The 19,088-nt window shown below is 50.3% G+C and overlaps 2 protein-coding genes across 3 annotated transcripts; both read left to right on the forward strand.

The window, feature by feature from the left end:
- Positions 1 to 1,163: 1,163 nt before the first annotated feature.
- DHX33 (DEAH-box helicase 33) lies at positions 1,164 to 14,499 on the forward strand. 2 transcript variants are annotated; one of them, XM_035559167.1, is made up of 12 exons: positions 1,164 to 1,252; positions 1,906 to 2,066; positions 2,782 to 3,009; positions 3,685 to 3,855; positions 4,785 to 4,970; positions 5,625 to 5,736; positions 6,106 to 6,265; positions 7,034 to 7,122; positions 7,677 to 7,804; positions 8,369 to 8,572; positions 9,333 to 9,419; positions 10,736 to 13,282. In XM_035559167.1, exons 3-12 carry the CDS (start codon positions 2,851 to 2,853, stop codon positions 11,042 to 11,044), a joined length of 1,605 nt encoding a protein of 534 aa, XP_035415060.1. In that variant the 5' UTR covers positions 1,164 to 1,252; positions 1,906 to 2,066; positions 2,782 to 2,850; the 3' UTR covers positions 11,045 to 13,282. The 2 variants fall into 2 exon arrangements, 1 of the variants encoding a protein (XP_035415060.1); XR_007709058.1 differs by lacking the exon at positions 1,164 to 1,252 and adding an exon at positions 14,290 to 14,499 and having other exon boundaries at positions 1,925 to 2,066; positions 10,736 to 12,262.
- Positions 14,500 to 14,827: 328 nt separating this feature from the next.
- On the forward strand, positions 14,828 to 19,077 carry C1QBP (complement C1q binding protein). Its single transcript, XM_050714736.1, has 7 exons — positions 14,828 to 14,949; positions 15,022 to 15,098; positions 15,242 to 15,392; positions 15,648 to 15,735; positions 16,290 to 16,385; positions 17,278 to 17,400; positions 18,637 to 19,077. The coding sequence occupies exons 1-7, from the start codon at positions 14,843 to 14,845 to the stop codon at positions 18,784 to 18,786; spliced, it is 792 nt and encodes a 263-aa protein (XP_050570693.1). The 5' UTR covers positions 14,828 to 14,842; the 3' UTR covers positions 18,787 to 19,077.
- Positions 19,078 to 19,088: the final 11 nt, after the last annotated feature.

Genomic DNA, 19,088 nt, shown 5'->3' on the forward strand with positions numbered 1-19,088 from the left:
TCCCTGTATGAAGCTTGTTGCAGGAGCACTGAGTGGTAGGAGCATCTTTTCCAGCATGAGTCGGTGACACTGAGTGGGATTTAGCTTGAAGCTGTGCTGATTTGTAAATACCTGTATGAGGAGCCACACAAGGAATTCAGAGCACAGTTCAGCTCGTTGGGTTCAGTCACTCAGACTCAGTTGGCTGTGCTGAGTAGCTCTGGTTGTATCGTAACAGGTGAAAACATGACGTTGATCTGCAGCTTCCAAATTTAGGAGGAGAGGCTCACCCTTAACACACATGATCATCGTGTTTAGGTGCAGATTTTTGCTGTTCTTGCGCTTAAGAACAAGGTTACAGGTGTTTGTAGTGTGGGAGAGCGGTGTGTTGGGGTCTTGTGAGGTAATGCTTTGTCCGCAAGTGGTGTGTTAGTCTGGCACGCAAAACTGGTGAGTACTTTTGTACCTGGATTCCCTCTGTTAAAGTTTATGGATACATAAAGGGAGAGGGAGCGTTTTGGTTGGTTTGCTCCAAAACCGACCTTAAATCTTACTTTCCAGGATTACTAAAAACGCTTTCGGCAATGTTGTGTCCGGCTGCTTTTGGGGCAGGGAACTGATCAAACCCCTTCACTTAGCTGAGCGTTCCCAAACCGCGGTGGTCCGCAGGTGGGACACGAGCAGGGCTGGGGCTGGGATAAGGCCCCCGGAGCCTCAGGGTGCGGGACGAGGCCCCCCCCTCCGCCCTGGGGCCGCCCTCCGTGGGTGCTCGCCGGCCCCTGGCGGTGTGTGGGGCCGTGCGTGTGGAGCCACGGCACAAAATGGAGACCGCCGCTCCCAGTGGCGACTGCCGCCTGCCCTGCCTTTAATCGCCCTTTAAAACTTCCCGAGCGGCCCGTCCCGCGAAGAAGCGTGCCTAAACCCCCATCGCCGAGCACCGCTTCGGTGCGGCGACAGAAAAGCAACCAGCCGACTGTCGCGACAGAGCCCTGCGTGTGGCGGACTACATCTCCCAGAACACCCCGCGCCGAACCGCGTGACCCCCCCCCCCCCCCCCCGGCGGCAGCAGCGCCGTGCCCGGTGCCGAGCGGCTGCAGGCGGCGGTCCCGGGGCGGCCCCGCCATGCTGCCCGCCGCCCCCGCTCCCCCCGGGCCCGGGCCCGGCCTGCCCCCGGCCCGCCGCCCGCCGCCGCCCCGCCGCGCGCTGCCCATCTGCAGGGCCCGGGCCGCGCTGCTCGGCCAGCTGCGGGGCCTCGACAGCGCCGTGCTCATCGGTGAGCAACCGGGGGGCACCGGGGGGGAGTTGGGGGGGGTCGGGCGGGCGGCCCTCCTCCTCCTCCTCCTCCTCCTCCTCCTCCTCCTCCTCCTCCTCCTCGCCCCCGCGGGGTTGGTTCTGCCGTGTGCCGCTGCTGTCCGCACGGGGAAGTCGTTGAGCTGATCCTGAGGGGCTGCCTCAGATCTCAGGAGGGCAGAGGAAGGCTTGGCGGTGCCCCGAGTGCTCCTCCAAGAGTCCCAAGCCTTAACTCGCTCGCTGCTGCTGTGACAGAAGCTTTGCTTTAAGTTGCTTACAGCTTTGCTTTGGAACTTGCTGGCGGGGAGTGAGAACGTGCACGCAAACCCAAGGCAGTGTCTGTTCCTTGTTCAGCATGGTTATCTCCTGCGTTGGCCGTGCACACAACGAACAGTTCAGCAATGTGTTCATTAACCCTGGCTGGAGAGAACCTGGGTGAAGTAAAAGAGTTCTGCTGAGCAGGGGGTGAGTGGCTAGGGCGAGGCGTTGGATTCCTTCCATGTGCTGCTGCTGCCTGCCTGTGGGCTCCTCTTGCCTTCTCCCTCCCCATGCTGAAACACACCTAAAACTTAACCTAAAAGTTGAACTGGGGCCTTTCGTTTGATGGAAAAACTCTATTCGCTTGGTGTTCCTCAGGAGAAACAGGCTCAGGGAAGACCACTCAGATCCCTCAGTACCTCTACGAAGCAGGAATCGGCCGCCAAGGCGTCATCGCGGTGACGCAGCCTCGCAGAGTAGCAGCCATCTCCTTGGCCACCCGAGTCTCGGATGAGAAGAGGACAGAGCTGGGGAAGCTGGTGGGTGCCTTCCCAGGGGCTTTACAGGGCTGCTTTGGCACTGAAGTGCTGATGGGGCTGTGTCATGAACGGCATGGGTATGATAAAAATGTTAGAACCATGAGGCTGGTAGGTAGTCTTTGTTTAATAATATGCTTGAATTAAAAAAATAGCTTTTTGCCTGCTTCTGTTGCTCAAGGGAACTTGTATTTGATTTCAGTATTTTACTTCTTGGTTACTATCCGTGTTCCTCCATTTGAAAAAAATCTAGTTAGTGAATAAAACAAATAAAAAAACTGCATTCCCCTCCTAGGCCTTCTCTCCCATTGCTCCCTGTGCCAGAAGTCGAGGAGAGCAGAGTACGGAATCCATGCAGATCTGTGAATCTGTGGGAGAGAAGAGGAGGAGGAGGACTTTCCCTAAATAAAAGCATTCAGAGAGCATGTAGTAGTTCCTAGCAGGGGGAGGAAAGAGAGAAAACGTGGAGCATTTATGATGGATGGGAAAAAGCTCATTGGAATGCGGTGTTTGGACCCTCTTTTGGTTGGAGTGTTAGATTTGCAAGACAAACTGCTCACAGTCTGCGGATGCACTGTAGGCTTTTTGGCATTCTCCCACAGTTCTGGCTTGGCTGACGTGTTGATGAGAACGCTTTGTGGTCCTCCTGTGAGGTACAACAGCAGTGAGAAACGTAAATCCCGTTGTGTTTATGCTTTTGTAACGGTTGCTTCCTTAGGTGGGCTACACTGTGCGCTTCGATGACCTTACGTCTGATGAGACGAGAATCAAGTTCTTAACGGACGGGATGCTGCTGCGCGAGGCCATCGGGGATCCTCTGCTGCGCAAGTACAGCGTCGTCATCCTGGACGAGGCCCACGAGAGGACGATCCATACTGATGTGCTCTTCGGAGTGGTGAAAGCCGCCCAAAAGAAACGAAAGGAATTGGGCAAACTGCCACTAAAAGTATGTTTGGCTGGGATGGCAGCGAGAGGCAGGGATGGGGCTTGGCCTCTGCGCTCTGACTAACCCCTGGGCTTTTCCATTGTGCTTGAAATTTCAGTCTTGAATATTTTCCTCTTCCTAAAATGTTCCTTTAAATCCGAATAGTTTAGAGTGGCCAACTTATGATGTGTTCCTGAGAGTGCCCTAGATACAGGACCTTTTTGTCTGTTATCGCAGCTCTGTGACATGCTTATAGTGGGGAAGGAGGTTGCACGTGTGTGTCAGGTTATGATTTGGAGCAAGCAGATGTTGCTCATGTAATGAAGGTGGGTGCAAGCACATGACAAAGCGTGTGAGTGAAAGGCATGTAAGGGAATTTGTAGGGTCCCGGTACAATTTCTTTCAAAAGACTCTTGTGCAGTCTAGCTTTGTGGGTGCTCAGCTCTGTTTATTAAATGTCAGAATTTGAACATGTCTCCACTCATTTTATCATACCAACACGTTACCCTTGTGTCATACCAAAGCTGATGGCTTTAACAAGGAAAGATCGCTCTCTTCTGTCCCAAACTCTGTGTGCTTTTGCTGTTCTGAGCCTATATCACAGTCTCAGGAAGCTGGCTTTTGGTTAGTCCTCGACTGGTAAGTGTTCTGCTGGGTCCGAGCTGCAGTGCTAACCCATTTTTGCTCATATTATAGGTGGTCGTCATGTCGGCTACGATGGATGTTGACCAGTTCTCCCAGTACTTCAACGGAGCTCCCGTTCTCTATTTAGAGGGCAGGCAACATCCCATTCAGGTCTTTTACACCAAACAGCCTCAGAGCGATTACCTCCAAGCAGCACTGGTGTCAGTCTTCCAGATCCACCAGGTACGGTGGTCTCGTCGAGTTTGTGCCTCCCTGGGGCCGTGGGCTGCTGGCTGAGGGGGCTCGCCGGTTGCTGTGCCAGAGGCACCGAGGTGTCCCTGAGATGGCTTGGGCTTGCTGCTGCTGAACCAGAGGTGTCCCTGAGGTGGGTGGGGATCTTCTAGAGCATCCCCGATCAGAGAGCAAATGTGGGAGATGGAGAGAAGCACTCGCATTAGTAGAAAACACGGAAAGTGGGTGTGTAAATGCACAGAAAGATGTAACCCGTGGTTTTGTGTCAATTATAAAGAGCCTTGAGTTGTGAAGGGAAAGTCGGGCATGAACTAACGGAAGACAATTCTAATTTACTGGCAAAGCGCAACTACAGAGCAAGTAGGAATGTATTAAAATGACAGGTCATAGGCATTTTGTGACTGGATGTTTGAACCCCAAACTGCCAGGTAGTTAAATCATTTAATCAATCTGTTTATTACCCTGCGTCTACTGCTTTGAAGATGATCTTGGTAGGATTCCGTGGCTTGTACATCAAGGCTGGAGTTGAAAGCAGACTGCTATGCAAAGCTCTCTGACGTTAATTCCTGCCTAATACCTACGTGTTCCTCTCACCTGAGCTTTCTGTCTTGTACCCGGGTGTCTGCTGGCCCTGTCCCTTGCATGTCCTGGACAGTTATTTAATGAAACCGATATATGAATTCAAGTGATTCCTCCATCCTGAACGCTGCAAAATGCTGTTACCCTTCACCTCTGCTGAATCCACTGGGATCTTAAGGCTGATCCGCAGCTCACACGGAATGTGTCTTTCCTTTCTTCTGTACATGCTTCAATGACCTGCTGTCTGGACATCTTGGAAGACTTGCTGTTGTTACATCCTCAGTTCTCCCTCCCTCTCCAATCTACTGTAACTTCTCACTTGCTTTTTCCTCTGGCTCCAGGAAGCACCCTCTTCTCAGGACATCCTCGTGTTTCTGACTGGTCAGGAAGAGATTGAAGCGATGACCAAAACCTGTCGAGACATTTCCAAGCACCTCCCTGATGGCTGCCCGCAGATGATGGTGATGCCTCTTTATGCTTCTCTGCCTTACTCTCAACAACTCCGAGTCTTTCAGGCTGCCCCCAAGGTGAGGCAATGTAAACAGGAGGAGTTTGTTCACTTGCGTGGTTGTTTACTTCAGGCCAAATGGTTCCAGTGTGATATAAGACAATGCAACTGGCATGGTGTTAACAGAGGCATACAGTAAGTTGTCTGGGATTGTGAAAAGAGGGAATGATTAGGGAGAGGAAAAAAGGGGCAGAGGAATTGAAATTTGCCCCTTTTCATATGACTTTATGTCTATATCGAATAAAAAGCTGTGGCAGTTAATAGGCCAGCCAAATGCTAAGAAAGCTAAACACCTGGCCATTATTTGGCAGGGCCATAAGAAGAGGAAATCTGTGGCCTTGGGCCCTTCTGTCTCTTATTCAGCAGATAAACAGGAATTCAGATTTTGTGCTTGTGCAAGAAATGAAACCAAAATGGTTTAAAGACGTGTTTGATAACTGTTCTCCTGGGTGGTGTATTTTGTGGCAAGACTTGTAGGTGCATGTTTTAAAAACTGGTTAGGAACTAGAGGTTATCTTAATTTACAAGAGCTGGCATAGCAGACATGGTGTGTGGTTGTAGCGTGCTATAATGATATGGAGGCTTGGCCCATGCTGGCTGAAAGTGGTGGAATCTCCCATGGCAGTTAACCAAAGATGGCTTTTGACTGGCTTTAGTTTGTTCTTCCTCACAGGGCTGCCGCAAAGTGATCCTCTCCACCAACATTGCAGAGACCTCCATCACCATTTCGGGAATAAAATATGTTGTGGACACAGGCATGGTGAAAGCAAAGAAGTACAACCCTGGTGAGGAACTTTTAGGAACAATGGAGAGATTGTTTGCAGTTCTGTAGAAGTTATTTGAGGTAACTTGCCCCACTGGCAGCTCGTTTAAAACACCCTCTGCACTGTCTAAATTAACCTCCCAGGTTTTGGATGCGTATTTTTTTTTGGAGTACGAGCCATGTGGGGGTAAAACCCTATCCAAAATGAGTCTTCTCTTCACAGACACAGTGCATAATTAGCTTTGCTTCAGGGTGCTACATCAAGAAAAGGTGGAGCAGCAGTTGGATGGGAGACTCCTGGGATGTTTTGTTGTTAATTCCACAGGGTTGTGTTTTTTCAAAGCCCTGTGTTGTGCAAATGTTGACTGAAAGGATGCTCTTCCACTCTTAGAAATTGGTCTGGAAGTGTTGGCAGTCCAGCGGGTGTCGAAGGCCCAGGCCTGGCAACGAACAGGGAGAGCAGGGCGGGAGGACAGCGGGATCTGTTACCGGCTCTACACAGAGGACGAGTTTGAGAAGTTTGACAAAATGACAGTACCCGAGATACAGAGGTGAGAACGTGGTGGTAAAATTATTAATATCAAAGATTTGAGAGGTCTGGCCAGGAAGTTGTTAATGTCAACCAAAGCTGGCAGCCTGATTGTTCATCCCCTACTTTCCTGTGAAGATAATGCTGGGTGTGCCACTCCGACAGGCTCCACGAGGAGTCATCTCCATGCTGCGATTCAGGCCCCTAACAGGCTACTTGAGTCCATCTCCAGGCGGGTACTTGGTCTTATTAACATATAAATGATTATCTGGAGTCCACCCTGCCTAAGGAATGCACCTGGCTTAGTTAACGTTAGAATTATTTTCCTTGCTTCTTTCATTTGAAGCAGTATATAAGTCTGGTCTTCATAGTCATCATGAGAGAACACAGGGGCAGAGGGGGGGATGCTTCCTGAGCAGGCTCTTTCTACGATCATAGTTAATAAAACTTCTGTCTGACCTGTCCTAAATTGTGCTTGCATGATATTACGTGCTTGGAGTACTGATGTTCCCTGACAAACAGAACCCTGATACTGTCACGCTTCTTGCCACACCTCTTCTCTGTACTGCTACAGATGGAGCTGTGTGAAAACTCAACAGCAAAACTGGATCTAGGGTATGGCTGTTCAGGAAGTCAGGCTTCACCAGCCAGCATAGGACTGGTCTCTGTCAAGTTGCAGCACAGATCTGAACAGAGCTAAGGATTCTGTTTTCTCTTATTTTATTTTTTTTTCCTTCACTGTTATTTGCCTATAAACTGAGATAATCTCAGTTGTTTTTTGCCCGTGCAGGTGTAACCTGGCCAGCGTGATGCTCCAGCTCCTGGCTTTGAGAATTCCCAATGTACTCACCTTTGACTTCATGTCCAAACCATCTCCTGGTAAGTGCTTATAAAAGCGGGTTTGGAAAAAATGGAAAAATGAGTCACTAAGGAATTGCTTAAAAATATCTTCATGCCAGCCTGAGAAGATGGAGTATGGAAGGCCAGGGCTGCGAAAGGGGAGCTGTCTCTCTCTGCATCTGCTCCTGGTGGTCCCACAGTCTTGAGTCATTCATTCATCACTTGTGCTCAGCCTCATCAGAGCAGCCATGGTTACGGCAGAGTTGGAGAGCCCAGCCTCCAAACAGAGCAAGGAGCAGTCTTGGATCATAAAGAACTTGGCCTTGACTGCCAGGGAAAGCCAGAGAGAATCTCACAGGGCCTCTGCTCAAAGCTGCAGATGGCAGCTTTAGGTCTGCCTCTGTTCTTGCTGCTTTGATAGGAAAAGGTGATTGTTCTGCTGGATCCCTGGGACGTTCATTTCTCTGAATTGATAAACTGAAAGTGCTTGTCCCCCTGCTCAGGGGAAAGGGGTGGTGGTGGTAGTTGCTGATCCCTCTGGTTGGCACTGGCAGGGATGTGATGTCACAGCCTGAACCTTCTTGTTCTGACAGATGCTATTCAAGCAGCAATCGAGCAGCTGGACCTGCTGGGGGCTGTGGAGCGAAAGGAAGATCAGCTTGTCCTAACTCCTGTGGGAAAGAAGATGGCTGCCTTCCCACTCGAACCAAAGTTCTCAAAAGTAACAACTGCAGAAGAACTAGCTCGCTTTTATTTCATGTACTTTTCCCAGTACCATTAGCATTTCTCTTTCAAACTCCTAAAATGAGGTTTAGAATTTGGGGCGACTGCAGCTGTACTGCTGTATTTGCAGTACGTTAATGAGCACAGCTTTCTTTACAGCAGCTGTGCTGGTTTGCCTGTCATTTGTTGCTTAAAGGAGATTTTTAATAGCTATTTTATTTCCTTTGGCACCTCCTGAAGCTGAAACAAGGTCGATTCTCTTGCAGTTTCCGGGATTGCTGGTAGCACTGTTTGACAGTTTCATGAAGTGTCTGATACTGTAGTGGGTTTTAGTCACCATGTTTGTACTGACTCTGAGCTGTCTGGTCTCAAAAAAGAGCATGACAATTTCTGTTAAAGGTGCTTGGCAGGCCCCGAAGAGGACTTACAGTTGTCCCTAGGTCCAAATGTTTATGAAATTTCCTTAAACAGTGCTTGGTAACGTTCCTTGGCTGTCAGTGAGCAGAAAAGTCTGCCCATCTGGGGTGCATTTGGTCAATCAGTTTTCTTCTGTGGTTTGCAGACCATCCTCCTGGCCCCGAAGTTCCACTGCACAGAAGAGATTCTGACCATCATATCGCTGTTATCAGTGGACAGCGTCCTTTACAACCCCCCAGCCCGGCGGGAAGAAGTGCAGTCTGTCAGGAAGAAATTCATCTCCAGTGAGGGCGATCATCTTACCCTGCTCAACGTGTACAGGGCCTTCAGAAACGTCAGTGGCAACAAGGTAGGGTGCTCTGAGGATCCGGGGCCATCAGGGGTTGTGGTGGTGAGGGGTTCTTTTGGCATGCAGCAGTGACACCCGCATCCTTCAGAGCTGATGCAATATGCATCCTTCCAGCGCACCTGCGAGAAGGGAGCTCTCACTTGTACTTTACAGCTGGGTAATGGGAGAAAGCTGTTCGAGCACCTTCTTTCCCCAGAAGGCTGCAGCAGATCTGGTTATCAGAGTTCTGTGAGACCGGTTCTGTAATCACAGAGCTGGATTTCTTCCTTGCCTGCTTACAGCTGGAAACAGGAGGGAGTGGGAGAGCGTCGTGACTGATAAATACCTGAACATACCCCAGTCATTGCAAAAACACTGACTATATTTAAAAACAGATGTTGATTTATACTACTCCATAAACTTCTTAGTTCGATTTGTAGATCTGTAGGCTAGCACACCCCATTCTGTGCAACATGTGTTACTCTTGGATAATTTGTTTTCACCACCTGTGGGATATCAAGTGCTGCTTTGCAGCACACGGTGACCTTGCAGAGTAGCTCTTAGTTGGAAGAGAACAGCAGTCAGTCTCTCGGTGCTGTGGGAAGGAATGCAGACAAAGGAGGGTAGTCAGGGCTGGAAATCTGACAAGGAAATGGGTTAGCAACTTTTCTTTGAGACAGATTCTGTGTTTGGAGGATTCTGCCTTGCTTGGTGTCCAAAGACTGTTGTGCTTCTTGGGTGAAGAAATGGCTCCTTCTAACTCCTTGTGCTTCTGCTGCAGGAATGGTGCAAAGAGAACTTTGTCAACAGCAGGAACATGTTGCTTGTGTCAGACGTCAGAGCTCAGCTCAGGGACATTTGTGTAAAGGTAACTTGTTGCCATACTGTGTTTGTCTGTTTCATCTGTTTGTATCTTTCTCTTTGTCCCCAAACTGATTTCTCTGTGCACCAAGTCCCAGAAGTGAGAAAACGTGGTTGTGTTTTCAGTTTCTCATGAGCAGTCATGTAGAAGTCCTGACTGTGCAGCTGTGTCCCAAAATCTTGGAGCCGCAGGGCTCAGAGTGCTGAGGAGAGGTGAAGGGAGAAGCAGAGCTCTGGGAAGGCTTCTCAGAGGGTGGTTATTCCTCATGCCTTTCGCTGCTCTAATGTGGTTGGGCTGTGCTGTGCGTGCCACTGAGTGACGTCGGCCCTGCAGCCCCCACTGACTGGCTTCTTCATGGAGTCAGGCAGTCGGTGTAGCAGCAGCTTGCACGTCAGCACCGTTCCTGCCAGTCACACAGCATAAGGCACAGCGTGGGAGCTGCCGCTAGGTACTCGCAGTCTGTGCGTGAAGTGGGAGCTGCCATTCAGCTCCCCTGTCCTGCAGATGCTGGTTGGCCTGAAACTCGCTCCTAGAGGCGGAGAGTCTCAATCTGTTTTGTGATTCATCTCTCTGCTATTAGTCCGGATTAGCTTAACGTCTACCTGGGCTGAATTCCCAACGGGCCTCTTATATTTCACACCCCAGCTGGATTTATGACACAATCTCACCTGATCTCAGGAGCCCATTAGAACAGGGCTGTGTTTCCCCACGAGGGTGCCCATACACGCTTGCTTACTCTTCAGCACAAGCACACTCTGCGAGAATAGCTCCCAGCTGGAGTCCTTCTGGACAAACAGGTCTGTATGGGAAGTGAGAGCAAATGACACTTGGCAGCGAGCATTTCCTTGCACTATAGCTATGCAGATGGCAAAGGTCCCTGCGGCACACGATGCCATGGCCTCCAGCTCTCCTCCAAGCTGCCGAGGAGGGAGGGAGGACTTCTGGGGCGGGTTGGATGGGCCCGGTAGCATTGGAGGAATAGGAGCACTCAGACCTCACCAAGGCTGCTGTTTCTCTGCAAAGCATGGCTGCCAGCCCAGATGGAGCCGCAGGCACAGTCTGTCCTCTCCACGCAGCGCTTCTGGGCAGAAAGGGTTTTCTGAAAGCCTGCAAGTGAAGTTAGGGCAGCACCTCAGCTAGCTCTGTAGGATCTAGATCCCCTCTTTGTGGGGAGCCATTGGAAGGAGTATCAGAAAGTGATGCTGGAGCTGGAGCCCCAGCTTGCTGTCTGGCCCTGCTAGGTGTGATGTTAGGGGTCTCTGAGCCCGGGCTGCTCTGTAAGGTGTTACCAGCCACCTTGTCTCTCTCTCGCTGCTAACCAGCTCTCGATCCCAATGGAGTCCTCCCGCGGGGACACTGCAAACATCCGCCGCTGCCTGGCTCACAGCCTCTTCATGAACGCCGCCGAGCTGCAGCCGGACGGCACGTACAGCACCGTGGACTCTCACCAGCTGGTGGCCATCCACCCCTCCTCTGTGCTCTTCCACTGCAAGCCAGCCTGCGTGGTGTACAACGGGCTGCTTCACACCAACAAGTGCTACATGCAGGACCTGTGTGTGGTGGATGCAGACTGGCTGTACGATGCGGCGCCCGACTACTTCCGCAGGAGGCTGAGAACGGCCAAGAACTGAGCTGGGGGTCTGGGACCACCAGGTGCACTGCTTTTAGGCTCACCCTATAAGACCGTTTCTTGTTTTGTAATGAACGTACAGGAATGGTAGAGCTTTGCCTTGCCAATCAGGTAAAAACCTTAGAGGAAAATGGCTTCTCTGTGAGAGCCAGACCTCACAAGTTTCCATGGTTTAGAACAATCATCCTTTTAACAGTTAATCTGTGAAAGGGGAATGTAGTGTGTACTCTGTGCGTGTGTGTACATGCGTTTGATAAATCCCTACTGCGGGGGGCAGAAAGGGGAGCTGTTTTCAGACTCCTGTTTTTAACACTTACTGAAGTTTAACAGGTTGTATAAGAGGAAATGAAATCCTAAGAGCTCTTCTGAGCAGACTGGGTATTTTTTGATGATTGTGCTTGTATCTTTAGCAAGTTTTATTGACAAAAAAAAAAAAGGCAAATTTTAAATGTCTACTTTTAAATCCCTACATACAGGGGGAAAATGGTGTTTTTTCCTTTTACTATTTCTAGAAGGGAGGTGCTACTGTCTTACCTCATCACACATCTTTCTGTCCGCATGTCACGTTCACCACCTATTTGGGATCGTGTGAAGGCCTCTAATGGGGATAGACCCCAGAGAGGTCTTCACTGTTTGTTTCTAAGCCTTGGAGGCTGCCAGTGTTTTCTTGGAGGGGCTGTCCAGCCACCTGTGCATTTGATGTCCTCTTGGTTCTCATTTTTCCTGTTGGGGCATGTGATTCCTCAGCAAATGCTTCTGTCTTGACTCACTCTTGTCCATTCACTTCTAGCTTTGGAGTTGGCACCCCATCCACAGTAGCTAATCAGGCCAACTTGAGGCAAATTCAGCAAAACAAGAATGAAAACGTGGTTTAGAGACTGGACTTCATTAAAAGCCCTTGATTCAGCAAACATTCCTGTCTTCTGCTCAGGCTCCAGTGCTTCTTCCCCCTTCCACCTTCTCCACCTCCATCAGAAGTCTGGAGCTTGACATTGTCAACAATCATAGATCTGCCATTAGTACTTCTTATTTGTATTTTCTTCCATATCGTTTTGGCATCTACCTTTTTTTTTTCAGTTGGAGAAAACTGACGCTATGAAACTTGATCTTAAATCCTAGAATTAAGAAACTAGAACCGCTCCAAAGGGCAAACTCGTTCTTTAATCTGAAGGAAAGCGTTTATGTTCTACTCTCACTGTGTGCTGTTGTGGGATAAAAAGTAAGTTGTTTTTAAAAGATATCCTTGTAGAATAACCTCTCTGGGAGAGGTAACTTACAGTTTCAACAGAGTCTGTTGATATAGCTTGTTAATTTATACAGATTTTGGGATGAGTTGAACTAAAGAAGATTAGGTGTCTGAAAGGATGGGGGAGGAAACTGTTCTGTACATGCAGTGTCATTTTGTACTATAGGGGGATTAGTTCATGCAGGCCATGATAGGATTTTCTTCTGATTAAAGTGATGGTTAGTTCTTATATCCTTCAAATATCAAATATAAAAGCTCATGACATATTAATGAGGCTGCTCAGGGATGCAGTCTATTGGCAAGCCCTTGACTATTTTTCTGGGGAAAGCTGCTGGCTTTGCTTGTGATCTGTGGGGACAAGCTACATTTTACATGTCACAGTGTGTCCTTCTGGTTACATGCATCACGGTCACACAGTACTTTGTAATATGCCTTCTCTTTGGTCTCCCAGATGGACTTACCTTGGTTGTCTCTTTAAAAACCGGGACACAGACCTCTTTTTAAAACTGGAATTTCAGTTGTGCTGATCTTCAAATTGCTGTCTGCCAAAGTAGTAGTGAAATAGGTACCCGGCGTACCTGGAGTGTCTTGGCTCAGCCGCCTCCTGGAGAGATCTGGTGATACTGAATGTATGCAGGGGTCCAGTGGGAATGGCCACATCCTGCTGTTGTGGTATTGTTCTTTGGTAATTAAAAAAAAGGACTGTGTTACAGACAACACTTGTCACTTTTGTATGCGTGACACTTGGGGTTGGTATTTCAGGAGTAAGCTGTTACTTCAGTTGTTGTAACTCTCACAAACTGCAGGGAATTATCAAAGCACTCTATGTATCTATTCCTTGGTTTTCCAGGCTCTGCATCTGTATGGAAAAATGGAGTAAAAGCACATTTTGTTTGGACAGTCTTAATTAAACAGTCTGAGGGAGGGCATGGGAGTTGATTTAGAAGTAACTGATTTGTGTATTTTTCCCATAATAAAGAGTGATGGCAAAAATCCAGGTCCCGGGGGGTGTTTTGTGAGGCAGGGGGAAGGTGGTTGGCCAGAAAAAGCAGGATGAGCAGCTGCCATACTTGTTCCTGTGGGTTTGCCTTGGCTCTAAGCAGCCTGGGGTGGCGATGATGATCAGCATGGAGCTGGAGGTGCGAAGTTAACGCGGGGCCGTGAGCCTGAGCCTCGCCTGTGGCCTTGTGCTGGTGCTGTGCCTCACCAGAGGGCAAGTGGGCCAGCTGCCAAAGGCGTGCAGGGCCTTGGTCGAGCCTCCCTAAGGCAAACAGTGATGGTGTTCTGAGTAAACGGGGGTTTGCCCAAAAGCTGGATCTTTTACCACAGAGAGGGGCAGTGCAGAGGTGCTTCAGCATGTGGTGGCTGCGTTCTCCTCACACCACTGGGCACTGCACCAGCCTGGCCCGTCCTTGCTTCCAAGTGACAACAGCAGTGCCCTATCCTTTCTGTGATTTTGTTTTTGGTTTTGTTTGTTTTTGTGGCATTTTTAGATTTTTTCCTTCTCCCTCCCAATCTGCCAAGGGTGGGCCTCTAACCCATATGAGCCCTTCTCTGGGTTCTGTTGTGGGAGCGTGGGTATGGGGCGTTGTGCCAGCATGCCCCGTCCTTGCTTCCAAGTGACAACAGCAGTGGCACATCCTTGCTCTGGCATTTTTTTGGTTTTTCTTGTTTGTTTTTGTGGTGTTTTTTTGTGGTGCTTTTTAATTTTTTCATTCTCCCTCCCGATCTCCCGAGGGTGGGTCTCTAACCCTTACGAGCCCTTCTCTGGGTTCTGCTGTGGGAGCATGGGTACGGGGCACTGCGCCAGCCTGCCCCTGTGATAGACGACAGGAATGTTTGTTCATTATTTTGCTACATTAAAGGAACGAAGGGAGTTATTCAAACAGTGGCTGGAATGCTGAGACGTCTCCCAGAGACAGGATATCTCAGGTACATGCGGAGAGAACATTGTGTAAATAGTAGGTTGCTAAATCGGTAACGTACTCCCCTGTCTCAAGGACTGATATAACCGAATAAGGAAGAGAGAGGAGGATGGCTGTCTTCATCCGTGCGACCACCAGAGGGACAGAGACGACAGGGACGAGACGACCCCCTAGCAACAACTGACGCAGCTGTCACGGAACCCGGAAGAGCCTGATGATAAAAGGGGACTGCAAGGGGGGGGGAAGCTGCGCGCCGCTTGGAGGAGCACGAGTTCCCCCGGCCGCCCAGCGCTGTTTTGCTTGCTGGTCGCTTACTCAATAAATTGACTGACTTAATTCAAATTTTTTCCGACTAAGAGTAATTTATAACAGCCCCGTCCTTGCTTCCCAGTGACAGCAGCAGCGCCCTGCCCTCACTATGGTGTTCATTTGTTTGTTTTCGGTTTGTTAATTCGTTCCTGTGGTGTTTTTTTGTGGTGCTTTTAAATTTTTTTCCTCCTCCCGCCCGACCCGCCGGGGGCGGTCTCGAACCCTCGGCGCCGCTTCCAGTTCCGGCGCGCTGGGGCCGAGCCGTTCCGGGGCCGCCTCCTCCTCCCTTCCCTGCCTCACGGCGGCTCCGCTCCCCGCCATGCTGCTGGCACGGGCCCTGCGCGCCGCCGCCGCCGCCGCCGTCCCCGCTCCTCGCCCGCTGCTGCCGCCGCCGCCCCGCCGCCGCCTCGTGTCCGCCCTCCCGCCCCGCGCCCCCCCGCCCGGCCCCGCGCTGCAGCCCCCGGCCCGCTCCCTCTGGCAGCTGGGGGGCGGCGGGGGCCGGGCCGCGCTGCTCCGCCCGCGGCGGGGCTCGGCCGGCGGCGTCTCCTGCGGCTGCGGCGGCCTCCACACGGAGGGTGAGGGGGGAAAGGGACCGGGGGGACAGCGGGGGGACACCGGGGGGGGCGGACACGTGCCCGGGCTGCACGTGGAGGGGGGAAGGGGGGGGGTCCCGGGGCTGTCCCCTGCCGGTGACATTTCCCCCCCGTCCCGTTGGCAGGGGACAAAGCCTTCGCGCAGTTCCTGGCGGATGAGATCAAGGAGGAGAAGAAGATCCAGAAGCACAAGGCGCTGCCCAAGGTGTCCGGGGGCTGGGAGCTGGAGGTGCACGGCACAGAGGCCAAGCTGCTCCGGAAGGTGGCCGGCGAGAGGTGAGCGCCGCGGCCTGCCCCCATCCGTTCCTCCTGCCCTAAAACCAGCAAATTCGGTCTAATAAAACCTGAAAAAATGCTCACAAGAACAATCAGAGTCAGCTTCGTTAGGGTGTGTCTCTCTGTAGTACAGCCTTGTTCAGGGCATGCAGATTCGTCAGCACTAATTCTGTGCCTGAGGCAAACATTTTAAATAAGAGAAGCGCAATTGGTGAGTGTGTGTGTGTAAAGTCTTTACTGTTGTTTCTTTTGAAGGATAACGGTTACGTTCAACATCAACAACAGCATTCCACCTTCGGTTGATGAAGAAACACAAGAAGATCAGAAACCCGATGAGCAGGAGGTAAAGTTATGTCTTGGTGGGAGCTTTTGTGGTGGGTACGAGCACAGGGGGAAAGCAGAACACTGGAAGGTAGAACAGAAGGAGGGGTAGAACTAGGAGGTAGAACACTAGGAAGTGTTATGTTCCCCCCCCCGCCCCCCCCGCACACTTGATATTTGGAAGTATCAAGTTGCAAAACGCAGACTTTTTTCCAGTGGCCCTTGCACAGTGGTGTTGGGCAGAAGGGTCCCAGTCTGGTTTAATAAGACTTTTAGTCAAAGTACTGCTAAAAACTGTAAAGGAGCAATGGAATTTGAGGCTGGTGGCTTGATCTGCAGTGTCTGGTGCTGAGCGAGCACTGTGACCAGTGACTTCTCCCGCTGTGACCAGATGGGGAGCAGAGAAAGAGCTGAGAGACCTCGGGGAGGGGAGGCTGTGCAGGTCTGTCCAGAGGCTGGGGAAGGAGGCTGAAGGGACTTCAGGAAGGGGGCGATGCACGGCAGCGCTGGGCTGGGCTGCGGTCACTTGGGCTCGTATTCAGACTCCAGTGCTGATGCAACTTTTTTCTTATTTAGCCTGATATTACATCAACTCCGAACTTTGTTGTGGAAGTAGTTAAAGACGATACAAAACAGACCCTTGTTCTTGACTGCCATTATCCCGAAGATGAGGTGAGTATCGAGCTGGTCCTGTGTCAGCTGTAGCCAGCTTTGGCTTGTGGCTCACTGCATGGGCATTTCCTGCTTTTTACTGCAGTGTAATTAATTGTGCCGCTGTTGGGTCTAACTGCTGGTTATAGTCTCTTGGTTTCCTGAATCTGCAGAAAATGCAGTTTCCTTTTACCTGTTTTTTAACTCAGAGGCTTTATCTTTGCAAGGATAAACTCTGGGGAGATGTTCCATTGCATTCCTTATGTCCTGACCTGGCTTTCTGATCAGCTGCTTGTAGGCCAGCTTATTGAGTGAAATTAGAGAAGGGAGGCACGGCTTCTTTAACGGAGTGACACTTCGAGAGGGGTAAACAAGAACAGCTCAGACGAGATAGATTTAATACAACGCAGCAGTAACTTGCAAATCTTACTGGTACGAGGCATCATCGCAAAGAGATGCAGAGATTTGAAAAGAGGGAGGGAGGAAGGGATAAAATTGAATTGAGAACTTGGCTTCAGGCTGATCTCTGTGGCTTATTTTGTAAACCTTAACAGATCTCTTGTGCAAGCAGTGTTAGCTGACAAAGGCTAGACAAACTTCTGAAGACCGATTGAGAACCATGCAGAAGAGACTTGTACATCTCTGAATAGGTCGGGCTGCTGGTTTTCCTCAGGTCTCTCTGGCAGCAGCAGCTGGCAGGCTGACCTCCTGTGGGATTTCCTGTGTTCTCGGGCACGTGTGTGCTCGTCCTCAGGCACACGCTGAGGGGAGAGGAGCAGCTTTAGTACCGGTCTTGAGGTTTTGCCTGGTTTTGCCTGAAGTGTCGCCGTATTTCTAGGCTTCAGGATAGAACGGCTGATGGTGCCCTGTAATTAGAGCTAATGAATGTCTTGCATCTCATTTCCTGTTTCAGGTTGGGCATGAGGGAGAGGAGGAAAGCGACATCTTCACAATCAGGGAGGTCAGCTTTCAGCCCACTGGAGAAGCAGATTGGAAGGACACCAATTACACCCTCAATACAGATTCCCTTGACTGGGTAAGTGCTGCTGACATGGCCGTAGGCTGCAGGGGGCACTCCAGCTGCTCCCCGTTTGCTCCTGATTTACGAATGAGTCCTGGCCAGGATGTGTCACCCTGGAGATTCCCCTGCTTTCTCCCAGCGTGCCACGAGGCAGTAGTTCCGCTGCAAAATGAGGGTTGTTAGGTGGTCCCAGCAGTCACACAGTGCTGGGACTGATATGCTGAAGCTAATTCTCTTCCAGGTTTTGTGAGCTGATGACTTCCTAGCAGTTGTAACACACTTTACAGGTGCTTTGACACTTGGTCAAATCTGCTTTCATCTATGACTTTAACAGTGTTGCTTACAGATACCAGGTGTAGATGTCTTTGTTTTCTAGGTTCTCCATGTATGATTTCATAGTAGTGACACTAAGAACTAACATCCAGCTATCTGGCATCTGCTTATCTGTTCGTAATGCCAGGCTTCCAAAAGGTTACAGCTGAGTTGGAGGCCATGTATCATATGATGAAAGCTTTACTCCTCGGGTGCATCTCTTTAGGAGGCATTCATATTCAAATTGGTCGGCGTGCTCTAGAATGTTCCACGCTGCCTTTTTCCCCTCTGTCTGACTTGAGACAGCAAATTAATTTAGAAATCTGTATGATTTACTATCTACTCAGATTGCAGAAGTCCAAAAGGAATCATTTGCTCGCTGTCACTGGTCTGTTTAAAGGCAGTGTGACAGGAGTTAGCACTGCACCAAGCAGCAGCTCTTGTGAGGAGCGAGGGGGGGAACCCGCAAGCATCAAGGTGCTGCAGTTGCAATAGTTAAGGAGGATTAAAACCAGGAAAAAATGCTGATGGTAAAAGATTTGGTCTCTCAAACCAACCATCAGATACTACCCTTTCCAGATACTAAAACACTTTACTCCCAAGGCCCCTACATTATGCGGAGGGGAGAGGCAGAGCTTGGTACGCGTTGCCTTTGACAGCCTTTATCTCCTGGCCCTGCAGGCCGTTTATCAACTCCAGGGCACAGCCTGTGCATGCTGCTGGGTTTGGGTTTATACACCCAAGTCTCGATGACCTGTGCCCTGTCCCCTTCCTCCAGGCCCCTCGCCCTGCTGAGGAGGGGGATGGGGAGGTGCAGAGGTCTCCCAAGGGAGGCAGCCTGATCATCCTGCGAGAGATGCCAACTGCCACAGGGCATCCCAAAAGCAACCCCTATCCAGGTGTGCTCTGCTAAGGACATTTTCTGTCAACCTCTTGCAGGCTCTGTACGATCACTTAATGGATTTCCTGGCTGATCGAGGAGTGGACAACACGTTTGCTGATGAGTTAATTGAGCTCAGCACTGCGCTGGAACACCAGGAGTACATTAAATTCCTGGAAGACCTTAAAAGCTTTGTCAAATGTCAGTAAGTTAGGCTAGGAAACTAATCTTCAGCTGTGGGCATTACACTGCAGTGCTCCAGCCAGCAATACCCAAATGTATCTTCTCAACAGCTATGGAGAGTAAGTACCTTTGAGTTTGGAAGTGCGCATCATGGGAGAGGGAGGAATCTCACTTGTATTTTGGGTTTTGTATTTATGTTGCTGCCCAGATCAAGTTCTCAAACATTACTGTGTAGAATTGCCTCACCCTGCCTGGTGGTTTTCATACAATTAAGAACGAATGTGAAGAATAAAGGCTGTTCAACGAGTCACTGAAAACGGGTGGTCTC

The sequence above is a fragment of the Cygnus atratus genome, chromosome 20 (genome assembly GCF_013377495.2).
Source record: "Cygnus atratus isolate AKBS03 ecotype Queensland, Australia chromosome 20, CAtr_DNAZoo_HiC_assembly, whole genome shotgun sequence".
Taxonomy (NCBI): domain Eukaryota; kingdom Metazoa; phylum Chordata; class Aves; order Anseriformes; family Anatidae; genus Cygnus; species Cygnus atratus.

Bases quoted from the DNA above. Each gene is read 5' to 3' on its own strand.
- DHX33 (XM_035559167.1), top strand. From the start codon at position 2,851: ATGCTGCTGCGCGAGGCCATCGGGGATCCTCTGCTGCGCAAGTACAGC. The intron at 6,266-7,033 runs GTGAGAACGTGG...TTGCCCGTGCAG, and splicing joins ACAGTACCCGAGATACAGAG to GTGTAACCTGGCCAGCGTGA. The intron at 7,123-7,676 runs GTAAGTGCTTAT...TTGTTCTGACAG, and splicing joins CATGTCCAAACCATCTCCTG to ATGCTATTCAAGCAGCAATC.
- C1QBP (XM_050714736.1), top strand. From the start codon at position 14,843: ATGCTGCTGGCACGGGCCCTGCGCGCCGCCGCCGCCGCCGCCGTCCCC. The intron at 15,393-15,647 runs GTGAGCGCCGCG...TTTCTTTTGAAG, and splicing joins CGGAAGGTGGCCGGCGAGAG to GATAACGGTTACGTTCAACA. The intron at 15,736-16,289 runs GTAAAGTTATGT...TTTCTTATTTAG, and splicing joins AGAAACCCGATGAGCAGGAG to CCTGATATTACATCAACTCC.